Source organism: Oreochromis niloticus, linkage group LG15 (assembly GCF_001858045.2).
Source record: "Oreochromis niloticus isolate F11D_XX linkage group LG15, O_niloticus_UMD_NMBU, whole genome shotgun sequence".
NCBI lineage: Eukaryota > Metazoa > Chordata > Actinopteri > Cichliformes > Cichlidae > Oreochromis > Oreochromis niloticus.
The window spans coordinates 31962705-31985792 of NC_031980.2; the positions used below are offsets into that span (position 1 = coordinate 31962705).

A 23088-nucleotide genomic window follows, 5' to 3' on the forward strand; every position below is an offset into this window, starting at 1 on the left:
CTAACCACCGTGCCACCGTGATGCCCATCTCAGTAGATGTCTTTCTGAATTGGCTCTAAGTTAATGGATAAAGTTCACCCACTGTTATCATCTTTAATGCCCTGTACCAACACAGTGCAGAACAGCTACCTGAACCCCACTCCCACACATGTCGATTGTCTTGTTAATAATTTTATTTTTTCACTATATACATCTCTGGATACTGTAGCTACTCTGAAAAAGAAAGCCACAACTTGACTCCCTGGTATAACTCTCAAACCTTAGAACAGATAACTTGTAAGCTGGAGAGGAAATGGCGGTACGGCAGATGTGTGGCCCTCCAAGTATGTTCCTTCTGCAAATATACCGCAAACCTGTAGAGCTGTGGTGGCTTCATGTATGGTTGTGGTGGCTTCCACAGTCCATACTCAGACCGTCTGTAAAAACAGTAGCCTACATAGCAGACAGGTCTGGCCCAGATCTGGTATCAAGCCAGCACTGCTGGCTGACTTCTGGCATGATAAGACGTATGTCATCTAGACATGGGCCAGGCCTGGTGTAGATGGCACTGTTTATGTGATGGCATGCTACATCTGGCCCGATTGTGGTTTGGTTTATGTGGCCCAGGCTCATAGAAAACAGGTCTGGCCCGGATCTGGCATCAAGCTGGCACTTCTGACTGACTGGTGTCATGGCAAGGTGTATATCAACCAGATGTGGGCCAGGTCTGGCAATGATGGCACTATTTATGTTGTTTTTTTCCTATTTTAGCTAGAAGACCCAAATGCCATGTTGCAATACTATACTGCTATGGTAGCCAATGTTTCAAATGCAGGTTTGACAGGTTTGTGAATGTACTCTTTTTTCAAAACTTAATGAGGGTTTACTCATGTTTACCACCGGGTAGCATCAGGAGGTAGAGCAGGTCACTTACTGATCGGAAGGTTAGTGGTTCGATCCCTGGCTCCTCCAGTCTGCATGTCAAGAGTATGAATGTAGTTAGGAAACACTCAGTTTAGAGAAAGTGTGTGATTGGTTGAGTGTGGTATGTTTGTATAGAGCACTTTGAGTAATTTGGGAGAGTAGAAAAGTGCTACATAAGAATCAGTCCATTCACTGTCTGAACAGAGTTTCGTAATGTTACTTTTGCACTATTATGTTCTGGCACACGTTGTTATTACATGGCTTGATTAAGGTACACATTAGGCTGACATCTGGGGCCAGAGCTGAAACTGTTCTGGGCCCGCACAGGACCACCAGTGTGTCTGCAACTGGCCTTGTGATGGCCCATGTGTGGGTCACCTCTGGCAAACCAGGTCTGGGCCACCAAAGGGCCGTCATTCTTTGCGGTATGTGGGCAATGTGTAAACACACTGAGTGGGTCAGATGCGGACCATACCAATTTTGCTAGCTGGGAGGAAGCCACGACAGCCCTTGGGGTATATTTGCAGAAGGAACAGACTTGGAGGGCCACACATCTGCCGTACTCTCATATATTAACTTCTGTACTGAGAGTGCAACAACAACAAAAACTCTTAAAGTGTTCCCGAACCAGAAGCCATGGCTCAACAAAGAAGTGCGAGCCCTACTAAGAGCATGCGACAATGCCTTCAAATCAGGAGACCAACAAGCCTACAAAGAGGCACGCCAATCTCTGCTAAAGGGCATAAAAAAAGCCAAGCGCAAATACAAACAGCACCTCCAGGAACATTTTAACTCCAGAAACAAGCGACTCACTGGCTACAAACACAATCGCACACAAACAAACTCTTTGCATATCACCTTACCTGACACTCTAAATGATCTCTTCGCCCGCTTTGACCAACAAAACAGGGACACCAACACCTATCCTGCTGTTTCAGAGGGGAGCGATGCCCCCATCCAGCTGGGGCAGCATCAAATCAAACCACACTGCACAGAGTCAATGCGAGGAAAGCAGCTGGTCCTGACGGAGTAGCAGGAAGAGTGCTTAGCGCATGTGCAGACCAATTAGCAGCCTTTCATCTTCAACCTTCAACCTTCACTGCTATAGTCTGTAGTACCATCCTGCTTTAAGTCAGCCTCCATCATTCAAGTGCCCAAGAAGAACACGGTGAGCTGCTTGAATGACTATCGTCATGTTGCTTTAATGCCCATAATCACCAATTGTATTTAGAAACTCATCATGTCACACATTAAGGTTGTCATTCCTGCAGACCTCGATCCATACCAGTTTGCATACAAGGGAAACAGGTTGACAGACGATGCCATAATAACAGCTCTTCACACAACCCTCACACATCTGGACAATAGTAACACTTATGTGAGAAAGCTGTTTGTGGACTTAAGCTCCACCTTCAACACAGTTCAACCCCACAAACTGGTTAAAAAACTAATCAACTTAGGACTCAGCAGCTCACTGTGCAACTGGATGTTGGACTTCCTGAGTGATAGACCTCAGAACGTCAGGACTGGAGAGCACACCTCCTTTTTTCTTTGTATTATCTGTATAATTGTATGTTCATAGGGTTGGTGTGTGTTGCCTTGGGCAAGCCATCCTGTGTATTGGTCCACGTCTGGATGTCCAGTCTGTGCTTCGGGGATTCTAGACTGCACACAGGCTCTAGGCAGTGGAACATTAAGGTGAGGGAAGTGCTATTGCCCAGTTGTGAGGTAGTTTAGGTGGGCGGGGAAAAGTGATGGGAATAACGGTGTTACAAGTAACGGCGTTACTTTTTTCAGTAACGAGTAATCTAATTAATTACTATTTCTATCGTTACAACGCCGTTACCGTTACTATCAAGAAAATGCGGTGCAGTTGCGTTACTATTTTTCAACAAACAGACGGTTGAAGCTGTCTTCAGCTTATCGCACCTTGTATCAGTTGCACGGAAGTAGCTGTAAGTAATCTGGGCGCTACAGTTTTAAGCAGCTGCGCGCTCCCCCGTGGACGGCAATCACTTTCTCGCATACGATCACTTTTTGGCACAACACCTGTAGCTAGGGGGGCAAAACAGTCGCATGAGTGCTGCTGTTTGACTGAGGAAGAATAAAGTAGTCGTGGTAAGCCAATCACATGACCACTTCAAGATGACAAAGCAACAAGGTGATATTTACCAGTTTTTAAATTGTGTTGATAGGCCACGTAAAACCAGAGTCATGATAAACAATATATACGCTGCGTTTTTTCCTCAATAGTTTCGTCAAGTTTACTGTCTAAGCGCTAGCACGCACTCTCTGCTTATGACCAAAAAAAACCCAAAAAACAAAAAAACAGCCCTTTTGTGTTGGTGGAAAAATGCTAACTGAGTTACTAACTCAGTTACTTTCTTGAAGAAGTAACGAGTAACTAAAATTAATTACTTTTTCAAAGTAACTTGCCCAACACTGGCGGGGAGTCTCAGATTCAGGAAAGCCTATCTTGTCCTTTTTGTCTGTTGTTGACTAAGTTTGTGACTGGTGTTGAGGCTGTATGGAGCCCATAATTCATACATTCAGTGTCTTGCTGATGAAATGCATTACCTGATAACAGTCTGGCAGGTGACCTTTGGGAATGATGGTGAGGTCATCAATGTCAGTTCCCGCCCCTTTGCTCTCCTCTAGTCCTGTGGTATAACAAGATTATTGGCAGAGGTTTCCCTTCATGCGTACCTTTCACTAAGTAAGAGCAAAATTATTGGCTACACCCCAAAAAGTGGATCACTGAAATGAATCACAGTGACTGGAAATCATTAGACAACAGACACAAACCTGTGTGGTGAGGCTGGTGGTGGTGGAGCTAAAAATGGCCTGTCTGGTGATGTGACCTCTGAATACACAGCTGACAGAGTTAAAGAACTCATTGGACCAGCTCCAACTAGTTTTCCACACAGCTATGTTCTGTCTCTGTTCTAACGTTCAAATAAAGTCAGTAAATGAAAAAGGGTTCCTTGTTTATGCTTTTGATTTTGTCCTCTTCTCCATGCTCATCCTAATTCATGAATCTTGCTCCTTTTTGGCTCTGCAGGAGCTCCAGTGTCAGCAGGAAGTCTTGATGAACAACATCTTGGCCCAGCAAGAGTTTAGTCTTCAAAGAGCTCTGCCTCCTTTCCTTTCAGCTCCATATGCCAGACCCTGTCCTCCCCAATCAAAATACTGCCTAGATGATCACCCCTGTCCCCCTCTTTCCATTGCAGGATGCACACTAGAGCTGAGCAACACAGCTGAAGCAACAAGCAAAAAATGCAATATTCCTTTTCCAGCAGGTGACAAAGTGGAGTTTACTGACTTCCAGGACTGCAAAACTGAAGAACCAAGTGGGGGAATTTGGCCATCTGTCTGAATGAGTGAAGAAAAAAATTATAATAATAACTGCCTGCTTCACATGTTGCCATTGCAGCAAAATAGTCATTTTATCTGTGTAAAATTATTATTATCATTATTATTATTATTATTTTATTTTTTATTTTTAATTTTTTTTACAGTGAGTTTCAGTTATTAAATATAAAACTGAATACAAAGAGAGACCCACAAAAGAGCAGCAACTGAAGACGGATGCAGTAAAGGGCTGGCAGAATATCTCAAAGGAGGGCAGAGCATTTGGTAATAAAAATAAAAAGATTCTAGTCTTCAGACAGTCATTGACTGGTTCCATCCAAGTGTTAAAAACAATCCCTATGTTTAAAATTATCATGGCTTGTCCAATTAATTTTGCGCCTCTGAAAATGGGAATATTGTGTGTATAAAAATGGCTCTAATTCATAAGCAGTTCATGTAATAGTTTGTGTAAAAATGTTTAAATAAAGCTGAAAGTCTGCACTCTTGATTTCTTGAAAATCCACTGTGTTGGTGTAGAGCTGCAAATTTATGAAAGAAGTATCATTATCAAAATGCCTAACTGTAATTATTTTATAAAGCCAACATCCTGGATTTTTTGTTGTTTTCTAACTATTTAAAATTCTACTTTTACCAATCATTTAATTGTCAAATTTATAGGAAGTCCTATGGCATCCAGTCTAATATAAATATAGTAGGCATAAAAGAAAACTCATTACTCATTAGTGTATCATTACTACAGAGTTTGATGTGAGGGTAAAGTGTCTGAAATGACAGAATACTAAAACGTTGTTGTGATTATGCAAATGAGGACCCAAATACAGGACAATGGAGGCACGGTGGTTAGCACTGTTGCCGCACATCAAGAAGGTCCTGAGTTCAATTCCACCATCAGGGGATAGGTTAATTGATTAATCCAAAATTGCCCATAGGTGTGAATGCGAGAGTGAATGTGAGTGCGAATGGTTGTCTGTCTCTATGTTAGCCCTGCGACAGACTGGCGACCTGTCCATGGTGTACCCCACCTCTCGCCCTGTGAAAGCTGGGATAGGCTCCAGCACCCCCGCGACCCTGAAAAGGATAAGCAGAAGCAAATGGATGGATGGAGGCAGAATGTTCAAAAAGAGGTGAGCCTTTGTTGTGGCTGATTCAAAACTCCAAAATAGACTAAATTCAAAAGGTATAAAAGAGCAGTCCAAACAGAAACAGAATCAACTTTCCTGGATTTACTGGATGACTGAGCATGGAGCAAGACAAGAGGGTAATAACACACATTCATTATGAGACACACAAAAAGGTAATCAAGGCAGTCGGACAGAGAACAAGCAAAACTCAAAGATGATCAGAATAAAACTGTAAACGTGGTGATGTCACTCAAAACTCACAATCCAGTACGATAACCAGGAACTCAAAAGTCACAGTAATGAAGAAAAATCCATAACTCAGAAACAACACAAAATCCTAGGGCCATGAGAACCTTCAACTGTTTGCACTGATGATGAATAAACTAAGGGTTTTTTTTATTTTTGCTGTAAATGAACCATTTTCAGGGATATTTCATCAGCTACTCGGGTTGGTACAGCTGCTTCTTAACTTCATTCTGCTCTGTGGTTTGCATGCTGCTCATTCGGTCACTGAGCTCATCAAAGTAATCATCAACAAAGCGAAACATCTGAATGACGGCGCTGAGCAACAGGATGTCACAATTCATGTCCAACTCCAACTCCTCGCTGTAGTTCTTTACCGGTACAACACAGGACAACGGCACACCGAGCCGAGAGCCGACCTCCTGAACCTGTATGACAGAACACAGGGAAACTACTATTATTATTATTAATTATTATTAACCACAAAAGCAGTAAAAAAAATTAAGCGCTTACCACGTCCTTAATGTAGCCACTCTTATAAACATTTCTCACATCCTCTTTCACCAGTGGGCAGGCTTCATCTACTTTAGTGAGGAGGACCAGCTGAGGAATACCTGGAAACAAACCAGAAAGATGACCGATAAAATACGATAGGTTCTTATAATGAGGTTTCAGTATCTGAAGATCATGTATCTGGAATAATCCATCAAAACAGTGCTGTGCAAGAGTCTTGAGTCACTCATTATTTTTTCATATTTATCTTTTTTAAGTGGTTCTGAGCAATAGTTATCTAGTCTTTATGAAGATTTTTGAAGGTTTTTCCATTAAAGCATTTCCACATATTCTTTGTCCAGTTATTGTAACTGATCATGTTCCAAAATACTGCTGCCACCTCTGTCCCTGGCTTTATAATGAATTGCATCATGATGAAATTAAGATGAATTGTGTTGAAGAGGAAAATTGTTCTGTGGTGTGACCAGTTTTACTGAAATCATTGACATCATGATCTATGTCATAGAGAGATAGATCATGTTATTGTGTGATGTTATGGAACGGGAATCTTCACAGGTGTTTATGTAGGTTTTGGAGAAACACATGGTAACATTCAGATGAGATTTGAGGAACTGCTTACTTCAAATCACATCAGCATGAATCACAAAAAACACGGTTTAAGTCCAGCTGCTAAACTAGCCTGCCAGCATTTTTATATTTTTGGTTTATTGAATAAAAAAAGAATTTGACAAATTTCAACATTTGAGATGTTTCTTTGCATTGATAAATACAGGTTTTTAATGATTTGCATTCATTGATTTTAACAGGCAGATAATGAGGTAGGTATGGTTTGGGGAGCATTGGCTTTTTTTCCCCTTTAAATCCCGACCTATCTGGCAGCGTTTGCAATCACAATAATGATCTGAATGCAGTGTTGTGCTTCACATTTTGCTTTTTCAAGATCAGATCTAAAAATTCTCTAAATGCTCCTCTTGTTCAGGTGTTTATTTTATCTGTTTATTTATTCATTTCTATTTGTGTTATTTCAGTTATTACATTATATGTCGTATACAGTGTGACAATGTCTAAGGCAGGACAGACAGGGAAAAACAGGGGGTAATAAAAGGATCCACAATGTGTCACCATGTGCCGCGCCTGTAAGAAAACAAATTTGCCGCACCTACAAAACTTCAAAAATACACAGGTGAATAAATCAACAGTGTGTGTGTGTGTGTGTCTGTGACTGTGTGTGAGAGAGAGTGTGTGAGTGTAGATGTGTCTTTTTCTTTGTCACAAAATATACTTGAAAATGAGAGTGGGAAGCTGCAATAACGCTATCGGGAACCTTGCTGACTCAACTCTACTGACCCATTAAGTTGACTTTTCTGCGGATAGCATCCAGCTTCTCCTCCATCCCTGTGGGCATGATGGAGACCTTGGAAGCATCAATAACATAGGCCACACAGTGGATCTTATCCTTGAGTCCAGGAGATGTGCGATAGCCGTGGGCCTCAGGATGCAGAGGAGCTGAAGGGTTGAACTAAATGACACATTTGAGGAGAAACAGAGACACAGTTTGAACCGACTGCTGACAAATCAGTGTTTCATACATTCAGTGTCCCGCTGTTGTAATGTAGCACCTGATAACGGTCTGGCAGGTGACCTTCGAGGATGCTGCTGAGGTCATCAATGTCAAGCCCCGCCCCTTTGGTCTCCTCCAGTCCCATGGTATCACACAAGATTATTGGCAGAGGTTTCCCTTCACGCCCATCTTTCACAGAGTAGGTGCGAAACTGTTTACAGTACAATGAGAATGAGTGACAGACCACTGAAACTTTACCACTGAAATCAGTCACAATAAGTGGAAATCATCAGACAGCAGACACAGACCTGTGTGGTGAGGCTGGTGGAGGAGGAGCCAGATATGGCCTGGCTGGTGACGTGGCCTCTGAATACAGAGCTGACAGAGTTAAAGAAGCTGGACTTTCCAGCTCCAACTGGTCCAATGAGCAAAACCCGAGGCTGGGTCACAGAGCTGACTGTGGGTTTGTAGCTTTTAATGCTCTCAATCAGCTCCTTCCTCTTCCTGTACAAAACAAGGAAATAAAGAACTTTTCCCATTTTAGAAGAAGTCGTAGTAGTAAAACCATTTTTCCTAATTTTACTTCTTTGACAGAAGCAGTTGCAGTTACACATATTCCATGTTTTGCATGGATGCTGTCAAAATCTAAAGGATTTAGTATACCATAGTATGCTAAGTATTCAATAGTATACTTTACATTTAATGTAGAAAGTATATTGTGCAAAACTGAGGAATGTTATTAGATCAAGCAGGATGGTTTCTTCCTTAAACTTACTCAGATTCCCAGATTACAGTCCTCCATGGCCTTTCAAGTTCAGTGGTTCCTGTTAAAGAAACCAGTAAGTTTATTTGTGATTTCAAATTGGTGCCAAAATCCCCCAAAAATAATGTAGCTCAGTTTTAGTGAACTACTAGTTCTGTTATTATATTAGAAATTTATCAACTGCAACATTTTAAAAAAATATGATTTTTTTATAATTTACCCTGCACTTCGTAGACTTCACACTCAGTCAGGTTGAGATCATTGCCATGCATTTGTGCAGCAGGGAAGTTGTAATACTTTCCTGGATTGCTGTGTGTTACTGCTTGGCTTCCATTGACAAGAACCAGTGCTTCTCCAAAATAAGGCCCAGAGTTAGCCACCATTCTCACTGCATATGGAGGATTAGTAACTGGATATTTGATGAGGTTTTCACCATCAAATGTAAAAAGAAAAGCCTGATCATCATTCACGTACTGTCCAGACTGACTAAATGGTTGTTTGGTGTAGCCTCCAAACACAAAACCAGAGTTGTTGTAGCCCACAGACACAGTGGGAGAGCGGTTGTCACATCTTTGGTGAAATGCTGCACCGGTGAAGCCGTGGATGCTGGCCTTGTACAGCAGCTTTAGTTTGAATCTTCCCAGCTGAGCGCAGATTGTTTTCTGCTGGCTTTGTGTTAGTCTGGGGTTCATAGTTCAAAGCTCGTTGTCTTTAATCTGAGAAGTCTATTAGAAACACACAAACAAATAATAAAAACCCATCATAAGCTTAACACCACACTGCAGCATGTATAGCATTTCAAATGGGCCATGATCAAAATTCCTTTCTCCCTTTGCATTCCTTGATTGGATCTTAGTGAATCAGAACATTTTGTCATATGGTATGGCAACACCACAGCTTACAGATGACTGGCTCGAGTCTGGGGATCACCTCCTATATAATGAGCCAAGTTTTACACAACCAGCCACATCAGAGATTGTTCCAATTTGTAGCCGATTCTACTCTGTCTAGAAGATAAGGCGCAAGCAGGGGTGAGCTACCATTTTTGGGGGTTTTGTAACTGTTCCTTTCAGCGGCTCTGGTAGCAATTACAGCCATGGTGGAGAGCATGATTGACTGAAAATCTTTCTCTCATTTGATTTACTTTTACTGGAGCAAATAGAGATGTTTCATAGGGGTGATGCATCTGAGAAACATACTTTTTAAAAAATGACAGTGTTGGAATTCAACTCAGTTGTCTCAAATATTGCATTTCAGTACATTATTTTTTTCTATAACACTTTATACCGCTATGATTGTCTCAGAGATATCAGGATTTGTGTCGTGGATGAGAGAAGGAGGACCCAAACGCTGGACTCACGGTGCAGGATAATGGTGTTTTATTGTAGGTAGGCTGGATGAACAGAACATGAACTGGAACGACTGACTGGGTGACTGAACTTAACTGGCTGACTGGACTGGACTGGACTGGACCGGCTGGCTGGCTGATTGATTGAACTGAACATACATCCACATCAACATCAACATCAATGACACGACAACGATCGGATGGAACTGAGGACTTAAATACACGCTGGGTGATGAATGATTAGAAACCAGTGAGTACACAGCTGAACTTAGTCTGACTAATGATACATGGAAATAACTGGAACACAATACGCAGGCGGTATGCTGGCACGGAAAACAGGAAGTGAGAAAGTGAATGTGGCAAACAAAACTGAACATGAACAAACTGAAACCGCTGGGTCAACGACCCAGGAACCCTGACAAGAGACAAATATTAATATTTTTTAACCACTATAACTGTCTGAGCAACATCATGTAGTAATAGCTAAAAATAAACCAGAAAGATGTGATCATTTTGTATGTTAAGCCTATGTTTGTATGTTTAGTCTTATGTTCAAATTAAGGCTAAAGTGAATCAATTATTGGGTGAGAAAAATAATTTTTCCAAAAATGGAAAACAATCAGAAGATTAAACAGGCTGATGTTACTGAATGAACAATGGGCTGTGAGGTCAGTTTAATTATCATAAATAATAAACAATAAACAATTTGTCACGATCACTGATCAATGGCTGATACAGACTTATAATTTTGTTTTTTCGAAATTCTATACGCAAAAAGTGAGCGTGAGAGCCCTCGGTGCGCCTGCTTGCTGCTGAAGTCAAAGTAAACTTTATTGTCCTCTCCGCTACATACAGTCCAGTATATAGAGAGACGAGACGACGAGGCTCCAGTTACAGCAGTGCAAATAAACAAACAATAAATATAAGAAGAGTAAGAAAATAAATATACACTTTAGGACGAGGGGTAAAGGGATCAATAACAATTGAAAATTTATAATTTACAGTTTGATGATTTAAAGTCTCACACACAACCGTCGAAAGGGGAGGGGGGCCGGCTGCTTCCAAATACAGCACATTTCATTCATAATGTTGTAAATCCAAGCGCATTATGTATTCATGATTTGAATCCTGGGTTGTGTGAAATCCCAGAAATAAACCCTAAACAAAATAAATCTGTGAACTAAGGTGTAGGTCTATTAGGTTAAGTTGTGGTGATCCTCGAGCTGGGGGATGGGTGTTCATACTGGAGTGCAAAGAGGGAGTGTTCGCCCGGGGCGCCAAACAGGCTAGGACCGCCACTGAATGCAGCCAATGAATTTGGGAACAGCCAAAAAAATTATATATAACTGTCAAAAGGATTAGACACACCCAGCTTATAAACTGTGCCAAACGTTTCTCCCACTAATATCATGAGTTTAACACAGATGTACTCGTTGCACTTTCTTACAGTATCGCTTTGTACTTTTTGTTATATTTTTAAAAAGTGTATCCACAAGCTTAAATGAAAAGTCAGAGTAATAAATTACTGGGCTCATTAAGTCAGTTTAACACAACACTTCCACACAACAACAAAAACCAGCGCACAAAAATTTTACGAAGTTCTGAAAATCATGCAGCTCTTTAATATTTTCAGTCTTACCTGCTGTGGTTAGAAACTGAGCGGGGATCGTGGTTGTGCAGATCACACGTGTGACAGCCGTCTGTGCGCTGTGCAAGTGAAGCTGGATGTCTTGAACGCCTTACGTGCAGTGTTGTTAAAGCCTGTGCTTTGTGGCGCCTCTCCTTTCAGTTTAAAATATCTAAAAGTAACAATGACAGAAACTACAGCTTCAACTTCTCTGTGGGGTTAATGATTTATGTTCGTACATTCGGTCTAAGTCTGATCTAGAAAACTATGAGTATTAATTTCAGGAGAAACAACAACAAAAGGTTACCACCAATACGTCAGCAGTACTCCGACGTAATGACAGGTTTAACCTGTTAACCCTGTTCGCAGTACCTATCTCCTCCCTCAATTAGAAGTCAGCCTTTCCCTTAACATTATTCAGATAATAATGGAGATGGAAGAGGGAACACAAGATGATGCCACGTGTAACCTCAACTCTCTATAAAGACAGCCTGTGCATCTCAATGATGACAGGTCTGAAACACATATGTGTGATTGTCTTAATCTACTGTAATTTTACCTAATTAACAAAACAGTGAGTGTAGTAAGTTTTAATGAATGAAAATTTGACTGATAGAAAAACATCAGTCTTATAATAAAAATAATGGATTTATTAAGAGTTTTAGCTTTATTAATGAAAGTTTTTGAGAAATAAAAGAGAGCATACTGTTGTACAAGACTGATTACATTTCCTGTTTAAATTGCATTGAAATGCAAATATTGACTTGAGTCTTATTTTTATAAAGTAAAAAAAGATCATGTTGTAGGCACAAAATCCTCAAGGATGTTGTTACAATTGAGAAACGCATATAATAACAGACACAGTCAAATCCAGTCTTATACCACAGCTCTCTTGATACTACACCTCATGACTTTGAGCAGGTGACCCAAACATTTTGGTTTCACCAGCCTTAGTTGTTGTTGTTTTTGTCGTTTTTATTGACTTATTGCATTATTCTTTCTCTTTTATATTTTATTGCATCATTGTTTTGCATTTCACTTATTTTAGTTGCATTTTACATTGTTAAGCAAATGTGCTACATAAATAAACTTGACCCTGTCTTCCCAGCCCAGGAAGGACACGCCCCTTTTGGTGCTGACATTCAATAAATCTTTTGAACACAAGATGGAAATCAAGTATCTCTCTATTAACAAACACACAAACCTTGTAAGTGGTTGCCTAAAGAGGGCCTCAGACAGAGGATAATTGTTGTTTTTTATATGTACATTTTATACAGCCATGAAATATGAGCTTGACATGTCTGCTAACATGCTAACCGTTATAAACAAGTTCCCCTACCAGCTGAGGGACAAATGGACAATTGTGTTTTGATTTCAAGGATATACATTATCATAGAGCTACCTTTGAGGATATGGAAGACTGCTACACTGGACATCCACTACTACTGTAACCTTTAAGTAGTTAGCTTTACTAAGATCATGAGTAAAACCAGATTCCCTTAAAAAAGTAACTTGGAATAAGAAATGCTTGTTGTACTAGCAAATGATTTTTTTAGTGTTGCTTACTTACACTTAATTTTAAATAACAAGACAAACAACTGTGCAGATTCTTTAAGGGAATGAGAACTCATGCAGTTCATATTTTGTGGTTCTGCAGGAGCTGACGAATCAGAGAGGGATCCTGATGACAGAGATCCAGCCTGCATCTGTGGCCACAAGCGAAGTAGCTATCGATTAATCTGTCTTGGTCACTTAGCTCCACCCTGTGTTCAAACACTGATATTGCAATGATAATCATTATATTGGTATGACGTTAGAGATACTAAAACTGCTGCAAGTTTCACAAACAGGACACAGTTTATGAATACTAATTATATAGCTACAACAGCAGCATTTACCAATCAATGTTTTAAACTAATTAATGCTAAAAATGAAAGTCCATTAACCTGTTTCAGTGCACAATTTCTCCAGCACTCTGAGAAAGGAATAGAACATACTGTTTCAAATGAGAACAGTACAAAAAACTTGAATTATTATATGATCTTATAGTTGTAAAATATGAATAATGACATTAAAGTGTCAGTTTATTTAGATATTCTTGTAGAGTTGTTTAAGAGAAGAAAAACAATTTAGAAAATGAATTCCATTGCTCGAGATGTTGAGCTAAGCAGGACACCGATGGGCATAATTGACAACCTTCAAGAGGATAATTAAAAATGAGATTTCCATAGCAGGTTAACAACAACTCACTGCGGTGCTTTGACCAGCAGGGCGCTGGTGGAAACTGAAACTTACTTTTGGCTGAAGACAGAGGAGGGCAAGGAGAACGTGGTGGTGGTGTGTGTGTGTGTGTGTGTGTGTGTGTGTGTGTGTGTGCGGGGGTTATCAAGCCATATGCCAAGAGTGAATGAGACATCGACTTACTGGTCCACACCACGAGGATATGAGGATATACATCAACAACATCGGAATGTCATTCGGACTGGAGAGAAATGTAGTCAAATGGTAACAAAGAGTCGGTGGTCAGAAATGGGAACCACGAAGAGGCTGCTAGAAAAGTCGCAATCACCAAATACCTGTAGAGGATCAGGCAAGTCCTCAGGAGTCAGCTGAATGGAAAGAACGCGATCCAGGATATCAAACACCTACGCTCTGCTTGTGATCATGTACCCTGCTGGATTAATACGTTGGCCAAAGGAGGAGATAGAAGCCACTGAAATCAAGACCAGGAAGCTCCTGGAGCTGGAGGGTTTCACTCCAAGTCCAGCACCCTAAGACTGTACGCTAAGTGGAAGGAAGGAAGGAAACCGGGGACTAGTGAGTGTCAGAACCATCATCAGAGGATGAAACAAAGAAAATCTGTGAGTACTTAAGGAAGATGGTCACAACCAACCCCCTGCTTACTGAATACCTCAGGCAGCAGAAACCCAAGAAAGAAGAGGACCAAGAGGAGCAACCATCATGGAAGGAGAGGCCCCTGCATGGTTTGTACCACTGGCAGATAGAGGAGGTGGCTGACATCCAGAAATCTTACCAGTGGCTGGACAAACCTGGACTGAAAGACAGCACAGAGGCACTAATCATGGCAGCACAGAAACAAGCTCAGCATAGTATACAGAAACATCTGTCGCGAGTATGGCCTGAGGTCAAAATGGGAGACGCCCCTAGTTTCATTTAGCCTGAATGCATAGGTCATATTTTTAACCATAAACCTGGAAATCATCACCCATCATCGTGGTCCATCTGAGTAAATCATTTACTGATAAGCTACAGTGTAGGTGCTAATAAGAAAATCAGCCTTTGGACTCTGACCAATCCTATGTGTGCTCTCTGTGTGTGTTTGAATGCAGGCGCCTTCTGCCCTCTAATTAAAGTCATTTAAGTTAATATTTGCTACTGACTAACTGAACTGTCTGATACTGTCAGCTTTGCCCTAAGAGTCTACCCTCTGCTCCCTTCTTGTGGTCTTCCTTCGGGCTCTTAATGATCTCTGCTCATGTTACTGAAGCTTCAGCTTCCTATTTTCCTATTTGTTTTTTCCTTGTTTTAAGTAGCAACTCCTAAAAATGTGCCAGAGCACATTTTAAATCAACTCCACAGGCATTTCAGATTTTAACACAGGTGTTGATTATTAAACTCCGGAAATAATAATAATAATAATACATTTTATTTGAGGGCGCCTTTCTAAAACCCAAGGTCACCTTACAAAGAGAAAAAGCTATCAATACATGTCTTTTATTGATGCCACAAATGTTTGTGTTTGAGTGTTGTTGTGTGTTGTTGTGTTTGCACCATTTTGAGTACAATAAAGTTACATTTTGTTTACAGAAATTGTAACTTTATGCACAAATTAAATTCCAAAAGCCAGATGCAACTTGCTCCAAAAATAATACACTATACTGAGTGTTTCTCTTTTGTGCATATGTGCACCTTGCAGGCAAAAAATTACACAGAGTGCTGAAATATTTCATGTTAAACCAAAACATCATGTAGGAGTTGGGGTTGTTAACAGTAATTTAGTTTATTAAATCTATTAACTTGTGATGAAATATTCAGCTACATGGAGAAAAAGAGGTAATAACAATGTTCAAAATAATTTATTATCTTGAGACTGATGACCTTTAATGTCATTATTTTCTGTTGCTGAGCTCAATTAAAATTAAGAACCAGTTCAACAAACTTTTGGAGGGAGAAACTGGATGTCCCCAGACAAAGTACAGATACTATATCTCCCAATAACCACAATATAAGAAGCCTTCAAATTAGTAGTTTAGCTTCTAATTTCTCCCTTCAAGTACCCCAGTTAACAAAGGGAACTAGTACTCAGTAGGATCACCTGCAGGTACATGATTAAATCATTTGAAAGGAAAGCTGCTCAGAATATTACATCATCTCCTCAGTCTTCTCCTAGTCTTTGGTTTGCATGTTACTCATTCGGTCACTGAGCTCATCAAAGTAATTATCAACAAAGCGAAGCATCTGGATGACAGCGCTGAGCAACAGGATATCACAATTCATGTCCAACTCCAACTCCTCGCTGTAGTTCTTCACCGGAACAACACAGGACAACGGCACACCGAGCCGAGAGCCGACCTCCTGCATCTGTATGACAGAACACAGAGAAAAAAGTATTACTACCCTCATATAAAACGTTTATTACTAAAAAATAAATTTAAAAAGCAGTTTAAAAAAAAGTAAAAAATGCTTACCACATCTTTAATGTAGCCACTCTTATAAACGTTTCTCACATCCTCTTTCACCAAGGGGCAGGCTTCATCTACTTTAGTGAGGAGGACCAGCTGAGGAATACCTGGAAACAAAATGAGCAGGAAGATCACTTTGACATAATGATTTCTATTGGATTGTTATTGGAATATCCAAATTCTTTGAGTTGTTTAAGATATGAAATGAAGTTGAAAATTGCTGTCATGGTTCCGGCTCACTTGTGCAGAGTTCTGTCGTGTTGTGAATTTTCCTAGTTTAGTTAATAATGCTTGTAGCTACAAGTTCCCTGTTTAAATTTGTTTCCTTTCGTGTCCACTCTGTCTTAGTCTCGTCTGTGCATCCTCCCTAGAGTCCCCTGTATGTAGTCAGTCTTGTCTCCCTGTCTGTGTGTGAAATCTGCATCTTTGTATTCTGTACTTTCCATCTTATTGTGCCAGTCACTCTTCTTCTCTTACATTTAGTTAGTTCTTGTCTCCTGCCCTTCTTCCTGTGTTATTTTCCTTTTTGATTACTTTGCACTTTTGCAATCAGACTCAATAAAGGCTTGTTTTCTATTAAGCTCATTTCTGCCTGTCTACAGTCCATGCATGGCTGTTAAACTGGTCCACCTATAGCTTTTTTAAAAATATTTTTGGCATATCTTTTTTGTTAAAAAAGGAAAAAATGTCCAATTTCAACACATAATATACTAACTTGCACAGATAAAAACAGATTTTCAGTGATTTTTACATTATTGCATTTTTGTCTTCATTTGTTTTACACATAGACTGTCTAATCCCCCAAAGATATGACAAAACCTCAGGCACTGACCTATTAGGTTGACCTTTCTGCGGATAGCATCCAGCTTGTCCTCCAGCCCTGTGGGCATGATGGAGACCTTGGAAGCATCAATAACATAGACCACACAGTGGATCTTATCCTTGAGTCCAGGAGATGTGCGATAGCCGTGGGCCTCAGGATGCAGAGGAGCTGAAGGGTTGAACTAAATGACACATTTGAGGAGAAACAGAGACACAGTTTGAGTCGACTGCTGACAAATCAGTGTTTCATACATTCAGTGTCCTGCTGATGTGATATAGCACCTGATAACGGTCTGGCAGGTGACCTTTGAGGATGCTGCTGAGGTCATCAATGTCAAGCCCCGCCCCTTTGGTCTCCTCCAGTCCCATGGTATCACACAAGATTATTGGCAGAGGTTTCCCTTCACGGCCAGCTTTCACAGAGTAAGTGCGAAACTGTTTACAGTACAATGAGAATGAGTGACAGACCACTGAAATCAGTCACAATAAGTGGAAATCATCAGACAGCAGACCTGTGTGGTGAGGCTGGTGGAGGAGGAGCCAGATATGGCCTGGCTGGTGACGTGGCCTCTGAATACAGAGTTGACAGAGTTAAAGAAGCTGGACTTTCCAGCTCCAACTGGTCCAATGAGCAAAACCCGAGGCTGAGTCACAGAGCTGACTGTGGGTTTGTAGCTTTTAATGCTCTCAGTCAGCTCCGTCCTCTTCCTGTACAAACAAGGACATAAATAATTCTAACATTTTAATTGTGAATAATTTTGAATGTAACAGTAATGTTTAGTGTAAAGCCAAAACAAAACATGGTAACATGGCAAACAGTATTGCATAGTATTTTGCAGGGATGCCACCTTAAATACTTTGTAGAGTATGACATTCAAATATAGCTTGTTTGTCATTAAGTGTGGATAAAGTAACTGCATTCAGTTCAAAAATAGATTATTGCTTTTTTCCCGATCAAACTCTTTAAAATACATTGTGTGTAAAGCATCAGGCAGTTGTTGGCTCCATCAGACTTACTTAGATTCCCAGGTTACAGTCCTCCATGGCCTCTCAAGTTCAGTGCTTCCTTAAAGATAAAAGAGAAATGATACAGTAATGTTATTGAATTTAATAAAGACATTAAATTCAACTCTCTAGATCTGCAGATACATACTGGGCCAATCCCAAGCCTTCATTTTGCTTTGAGTCATTTGGACATGGACTTGCTGTTTTTTCCCTGCTAACCTAAATACGCTTGAGCTTCATGGCATGAGCTGATGACTGGGATTCTCTTTCAGGATTTCTGGTAGGGAGCTGAACTTGTGATTCCATCAATTATGAAAACAGTACCGGTCTTGAAGTAAAAGCAGCAAAAGCATTCCTACACCATCACACTGCCACCACCATGTTTGATTGTTGGTTTCATGTTCTTATTATGAAATGTTGTGTTAGTTTTATGTCACGTGTAACGGGACTCAAATCTTCAAAAAAGTTCACTTTTTGTATTGCGAGTTGACAAAATAGTTTCCCAAACGTCTTGTGGCTCATCAAGCTGTCAATTTTAAATATATATATATATATATATTTTATTTTATTTTATTGTGGATAATGGCTCTCACCGTGGTTCACTCAAGTCCCCAACTTTAGATGTCACTGACTTTGTTTCTCAAGTTTCTTTATTGTTTTGTGATGTGTTGCTTTTTGAGATCTTTTAGCTTACTTCATTTTTTCAGACATCTTTAAATTAAGTGATTTCATTATTCAGCAGGTCTGTTAGTAATCATGCTTGGGTGTTGGCATATTGTAGTATTTGTACTGTGATATATCAAATTTATCAACACTTATCTGCAACAGCTAAATGACTACGTGATGCCTTATGTTACACTTACCCTCCACTTGGTAGACTTCACACTCAGTTAGGTTGAGATCATTGCCATACATCTCTGCAGCAGGGAAGTTGTAATAATTTCCTGGATTGCTGTACGTTACCGCTTGGCTTCCACTGACAAGAACCAAGTCTTCTCCAAAATAAGGCCCAGTGTTAGCTATCATTTTCACTGCATATGCAGAATTATTAACCGGATATTTGATGAGGTTTTCAGCATTAAATGTAAAAAGAAAAGCCTGATCATCATTCACGTACTGTCCAGACTGACTAAAAGGTTGTTTGGTGTAGCCTCCAAACACAAAACCAGAGTTGTTGTAGCCCACAGACACAGTGGGAGAGCGGTCGTCACATCTTTGGTGAAATGCTGCACCGGTGAAGCCGTGGATGCTGGCCTTGTACAGCAGCTTTAGTTTGGCTCTTCCCAGCTGAGTGCAGATTGTTCTCTGCTGGCTTTGTGTTAGTCTGGGGTTCATTTTGGACTCTTGGTTGTTTGAGCACAGTAAAGAAAGTGACTGAATCTGTGGAATCAATCACAAAAAGACAAACACAATCTATATGAACCCCCAAATCAGTTTTAATGGCTCAGCATAGGGCAGTGGTTCCCAAACTTTTTTTGCCAGGCCCCCCTTTTTTACAAGAAAAATGTTCGCGCCCCCCCACCACCTAACCCCCCAAACACATCCTCCAAACACACACACCCATATTTTGTTTACAAACTCCATTGCGGTTTATTTCACACCTCAAACATTTAGTAAACAATTAAGCAAATACAAGTAAACGGCAATAAATTACAGGTAGTAATAAAATATACTACTAACTCTTTTACGCTGCGTCCACACCTACACGGGTATTTTTGAAAACTCAGCTGTTTCTATGCGTTTGGGCTTTTCGTCCACACGTAAACGGCGTTGCGATTCACCGAAAACGGAGATTATTTAAAACTCCTTTTTTGCGTTTACGTGTGGACGAGGATTACAGAGTTCGTCACGCAACGTCAAAGGTATGTGCCTCTTTTCACGTCACGCTGTGTGCCACGTTATTGTTTACATGAGATGAATTGCAGAATGGCAGATAGAGACAAAATACTGTTACTGTTAATCTGACTATCTTCAGGTTTTACACGCTTACATACACACGCAGTTACTGTCCCTCCACTTAGAAAGGCAGAGGTGTCACGGTGTGATTATTTTACGTGTAGTTGGTTTTTTTTCCTGTGTAATAATATTCAACATTGCTATCAATACATTTTTCAAAAAATGTCTCTCTGTGCAAAATGGGTTTAAACACATAAACAGCTGTGGGATACTGTTTGTCCGTGATTTGAACCGGGGGAACAAATTACGGCAGGATCAGCCTGATATTATTTGTATCCCACTGTAACTTTACTGCATAAAGAGCTAACATGTCCAAAATGTCAGGAGTAGTTAGTTATTACAAGAAGTGTTTGTGAACTAAAAATCAAGAATGTGGGATCCTGTTTGTCCGTGATTTGGAGAGCCCAGCGCGTGCTCCCGACGCAGGGAAACTAATTTTGTAGGGGAGACCTATCTTGGCACTTGTGCAGGTGAAGCCAAAGGGAAGATATGCTTCACCATATTTTCCTGTCTTTGGCTTGGAAGGAAGTTGGTTTGGAAACATATTTGGCGATGCTTCATCTCCTGCTTTGCGTTTATGTGGGAGCCCCGTTAAAAACCTGTCCACAGTGTCCAAGCGCCCTTTTTTTTTTTCTTTTCATACACTCCCCCTGCAAGGGCTCTGCGCCCCCCCTAGGGGGCGGGCCCCACACTTTGGGAACCTCTGGCATAGGGAAAGAATCACAATTTACAATAATTTCTATTGAGACCTCCAGTAGATATTCTTAGTGTACAGGCTGTGATCAGCTGACCTGCTGTTCCATGTGGATTTACACACCTGAATTCAACCAGATGTGAGCAGATGTTTCATGAGCTCTCCTTGGTGATTTCCATCAATTAGATGGATGCACTGGTCCAACACACTGTTGTTTACTTTAAACCCATCACAGTACAGAAATATAGAAATATATAGCAAACTAACTATTTTCATGTAACCTTTAAATAACACAGTTAGTCTACCTCAGTTTGTCTCTTTCTATTCTTTCCCTGTGAAATACAGCAGCTGCACCTTTAGCTAGCAAAACACGGTGAGACTATTTGGTGTTTGAAGGCTCAGTGACAGAAAATAATAACTCCTCTTAAACCAAAACTAAGGAGCCTTATTTGAAAATGGAAGGAGCAGAGAGTCCAGATATTTGTTTAAAAATGTAGGGAGTAAAATTAAAATGTTGTCAGAAAAAAACTCCTCAAGTAAAATTCTACTTAAGTAGCTACATTTAAAAACAACATACATCATTATTTTCCTTCTTTATTGCCTTCAGATGTTTGTTTCTTGAAAGAACCAAATCTAAATGTATGTTGCTACTTTGGTCTCAACAGAAAAAAATGAGTTAACGTAACGATGTCGTAAGTTTCATTCCTAGACAGACTGGCATAAGGATGAGCACGTTTTGTTCTCCCACTCCATCAGGAATCCTTTAACACATTTGCAGTGGTTGCTTTTAGAATAATGCGTACATTTCACTATATAAATAGAATTGAATTTGTGACTTTAGCAGCGGCTACTACTCTACTCTTACTCTACGCAACTACATCAGTATTGTTACTATCCCGAAAGGAAAACTTTAGTTAATAAAAATCTTACAGGCACAATTTTAAGTTAAATTCATTAAGCTCTTTAACATTTCTGCTTTTACCTCCTGTTCCAGGCGGACGAGGGAATGTGAGCAGGGATCGCGGTCCGTGCTGTAAACGCATGGAGGACTACAGACAGGTGTGCCAAGGTAGTTATTCCAGGTGTTGTGCCAAACACCGGCAGAGTTTGTTACCCGTGCGTCGGGAGCGCGCACTGGGCACGGAGCGCAGACGAGGACGTTTAGCCTGATAAGAGGACAATCATGTCTGTGTGTCATAAAAACTTTAACACTCAGCACGTTCTCAACAAGTGAACTGATCTGATAGAATCTGTTCTGCCCAAATAGGGGTAGGCTGTAGGCAAGACTGGGGCAGAAAGACTTAAAAAGACTATGATCAATCGCATTAACTAATTATAATCTAATATAATCTTAAATATACAGTAAATATACAATAAAGTTATTATTGTGTTTTAGCTACAGAAGTATTTTAGAAGAATAAAACACACAATTGTTTTCATTGGTGCTCTTAGAAAGGTGCATTTTTGTACCCAGCAGAAACAACTTTGGTGCAACAATCAGAGCATATTTCTAGGACGTCTGGAAACGAACACGAAGCCGTTTACTTGTTGAGGATGTGGTATATTGAGTGTTAAAGTTTATATGAATCGAGTTTACATGGAGGGGATTATCCTCTTAACAGACAAAACGTCCCATCCCGTCGATACCACGTGTATCTCAAAATTTCGAGTTAATAAGTCGAAATTTCAAGAAAATAAGTCGAAATTTCGAGTTATGGATACTTGTTTTGGTTTTTTCAGTGGCGGAAAAGGGCTTCCATACACGTGAGAATGATAAATGTACAATTTTCTGTTGTAACCTGCAAACTGAACGGTAATGTAACGACTTTTCTCACAAAAGAAAACGTTTGGGTCCGCGCTCCCTGCCCAATGCGCGCTCCCGGAGCGCGAGGACACAAATTCCAACTTTGGCACCACTTTCGAAAGAAATGAAACTGAAAGTGTCCAACTAGAAAAGCTCCTAGAATAAAACCCGGTGTCTGATGTTTTTATTTCATTTCCTTTCAGTTCAAGACAAATACAACATAAGTCGTTAGTTAAACTCATGGAAGACACACCTCCTCTGAACTTTTTCGTTAATTTTTATCTTCTTGGCACCCGTGCGTCATGATCCGAGTGCGTCTAGTGAGCCTGTTAAACTTTATCGCTGTTTCCGTTTGATGTCTGCACTTGGGTCCACTTGTAAGCTCCTGTTACACGGTGCTCCAAGCAAACCGTGTTCACTTCTGAACATTTATATTCATAATAACATGAACAGGAGGAAATGAACGTTAGAGACATTTGATCTTAATTGCTTCTCCCAAAATAATAAGGATCACTTTAAGAGTGTGAGATGAGAAACAAACTGATCCGTGCATCATCACATGCTGCAGTTTTCCAGCTTCTTCTCAAGAATGACACATCTTACTGGTTCTTCAGCTATTAAATTAAAAAGACGGTTCATTAAAAAATATATAC

General features: G+C 40.3%; 2 protein-coding genes across 2 annotated transcripts; both read right to left on the reverse strand.

Moving 5' to 3' along the window:
• Positions 1-5478: 5478 nt before the first annotated feature.
• Positions 5479-11788, reverse strand: LOC109194892 (interferon-induced protein 44-like). The gene is made up of 8 exons (XM_019346242.2): positions 11464-11788; positions 8697-9201; positions 8489-8537; positions 8022-8217; positions 7772-7924; positions 7500-7671; positions 6153-6253; positions 5479-6067 (listed from the first exon to the last, which is right to left on the reverse strand). Exons 2-8 carry the CDS (start codon positions 9166-9168, stop codon positions 5837-5839), a joined length of 1374 nt encoding a protein of 457 aa, XP_019201787.1. The 5' UTR covers positions 9169-9201; positions 11464-11788; the 3' UTR covers positions 5479-5836.
• Positions 11789-15526: 3738 nt separating this feature from the next.
• On the reverse strand, positions 15527-21844 carry LOC100710945 (interferon-induced protein 44-like). Its single transcript, XM_019346244.2, has 8 exons — positions 21614-21844; positions 18845-19361; positions 17994-18042; positions 17489-17684; positions 17259-17411; positions 16987-17158; positions 16161-16261; positions 15527-16053 (listed from the first exon to the last, which is right to left on the reverse strand). Exons 1-8 carry the CDS (start codon positions 21827-21829, stop codon positions 15859-15861), a joined length of 1599 nt encoding a protein of 532 aa, XP_019201789.2. The 5' UTR covers positions 21830-21844; the 3' UTR covers positions 15527-15858.
• Positions 21845-23088: the final 1244 nt, after the last annotated feature.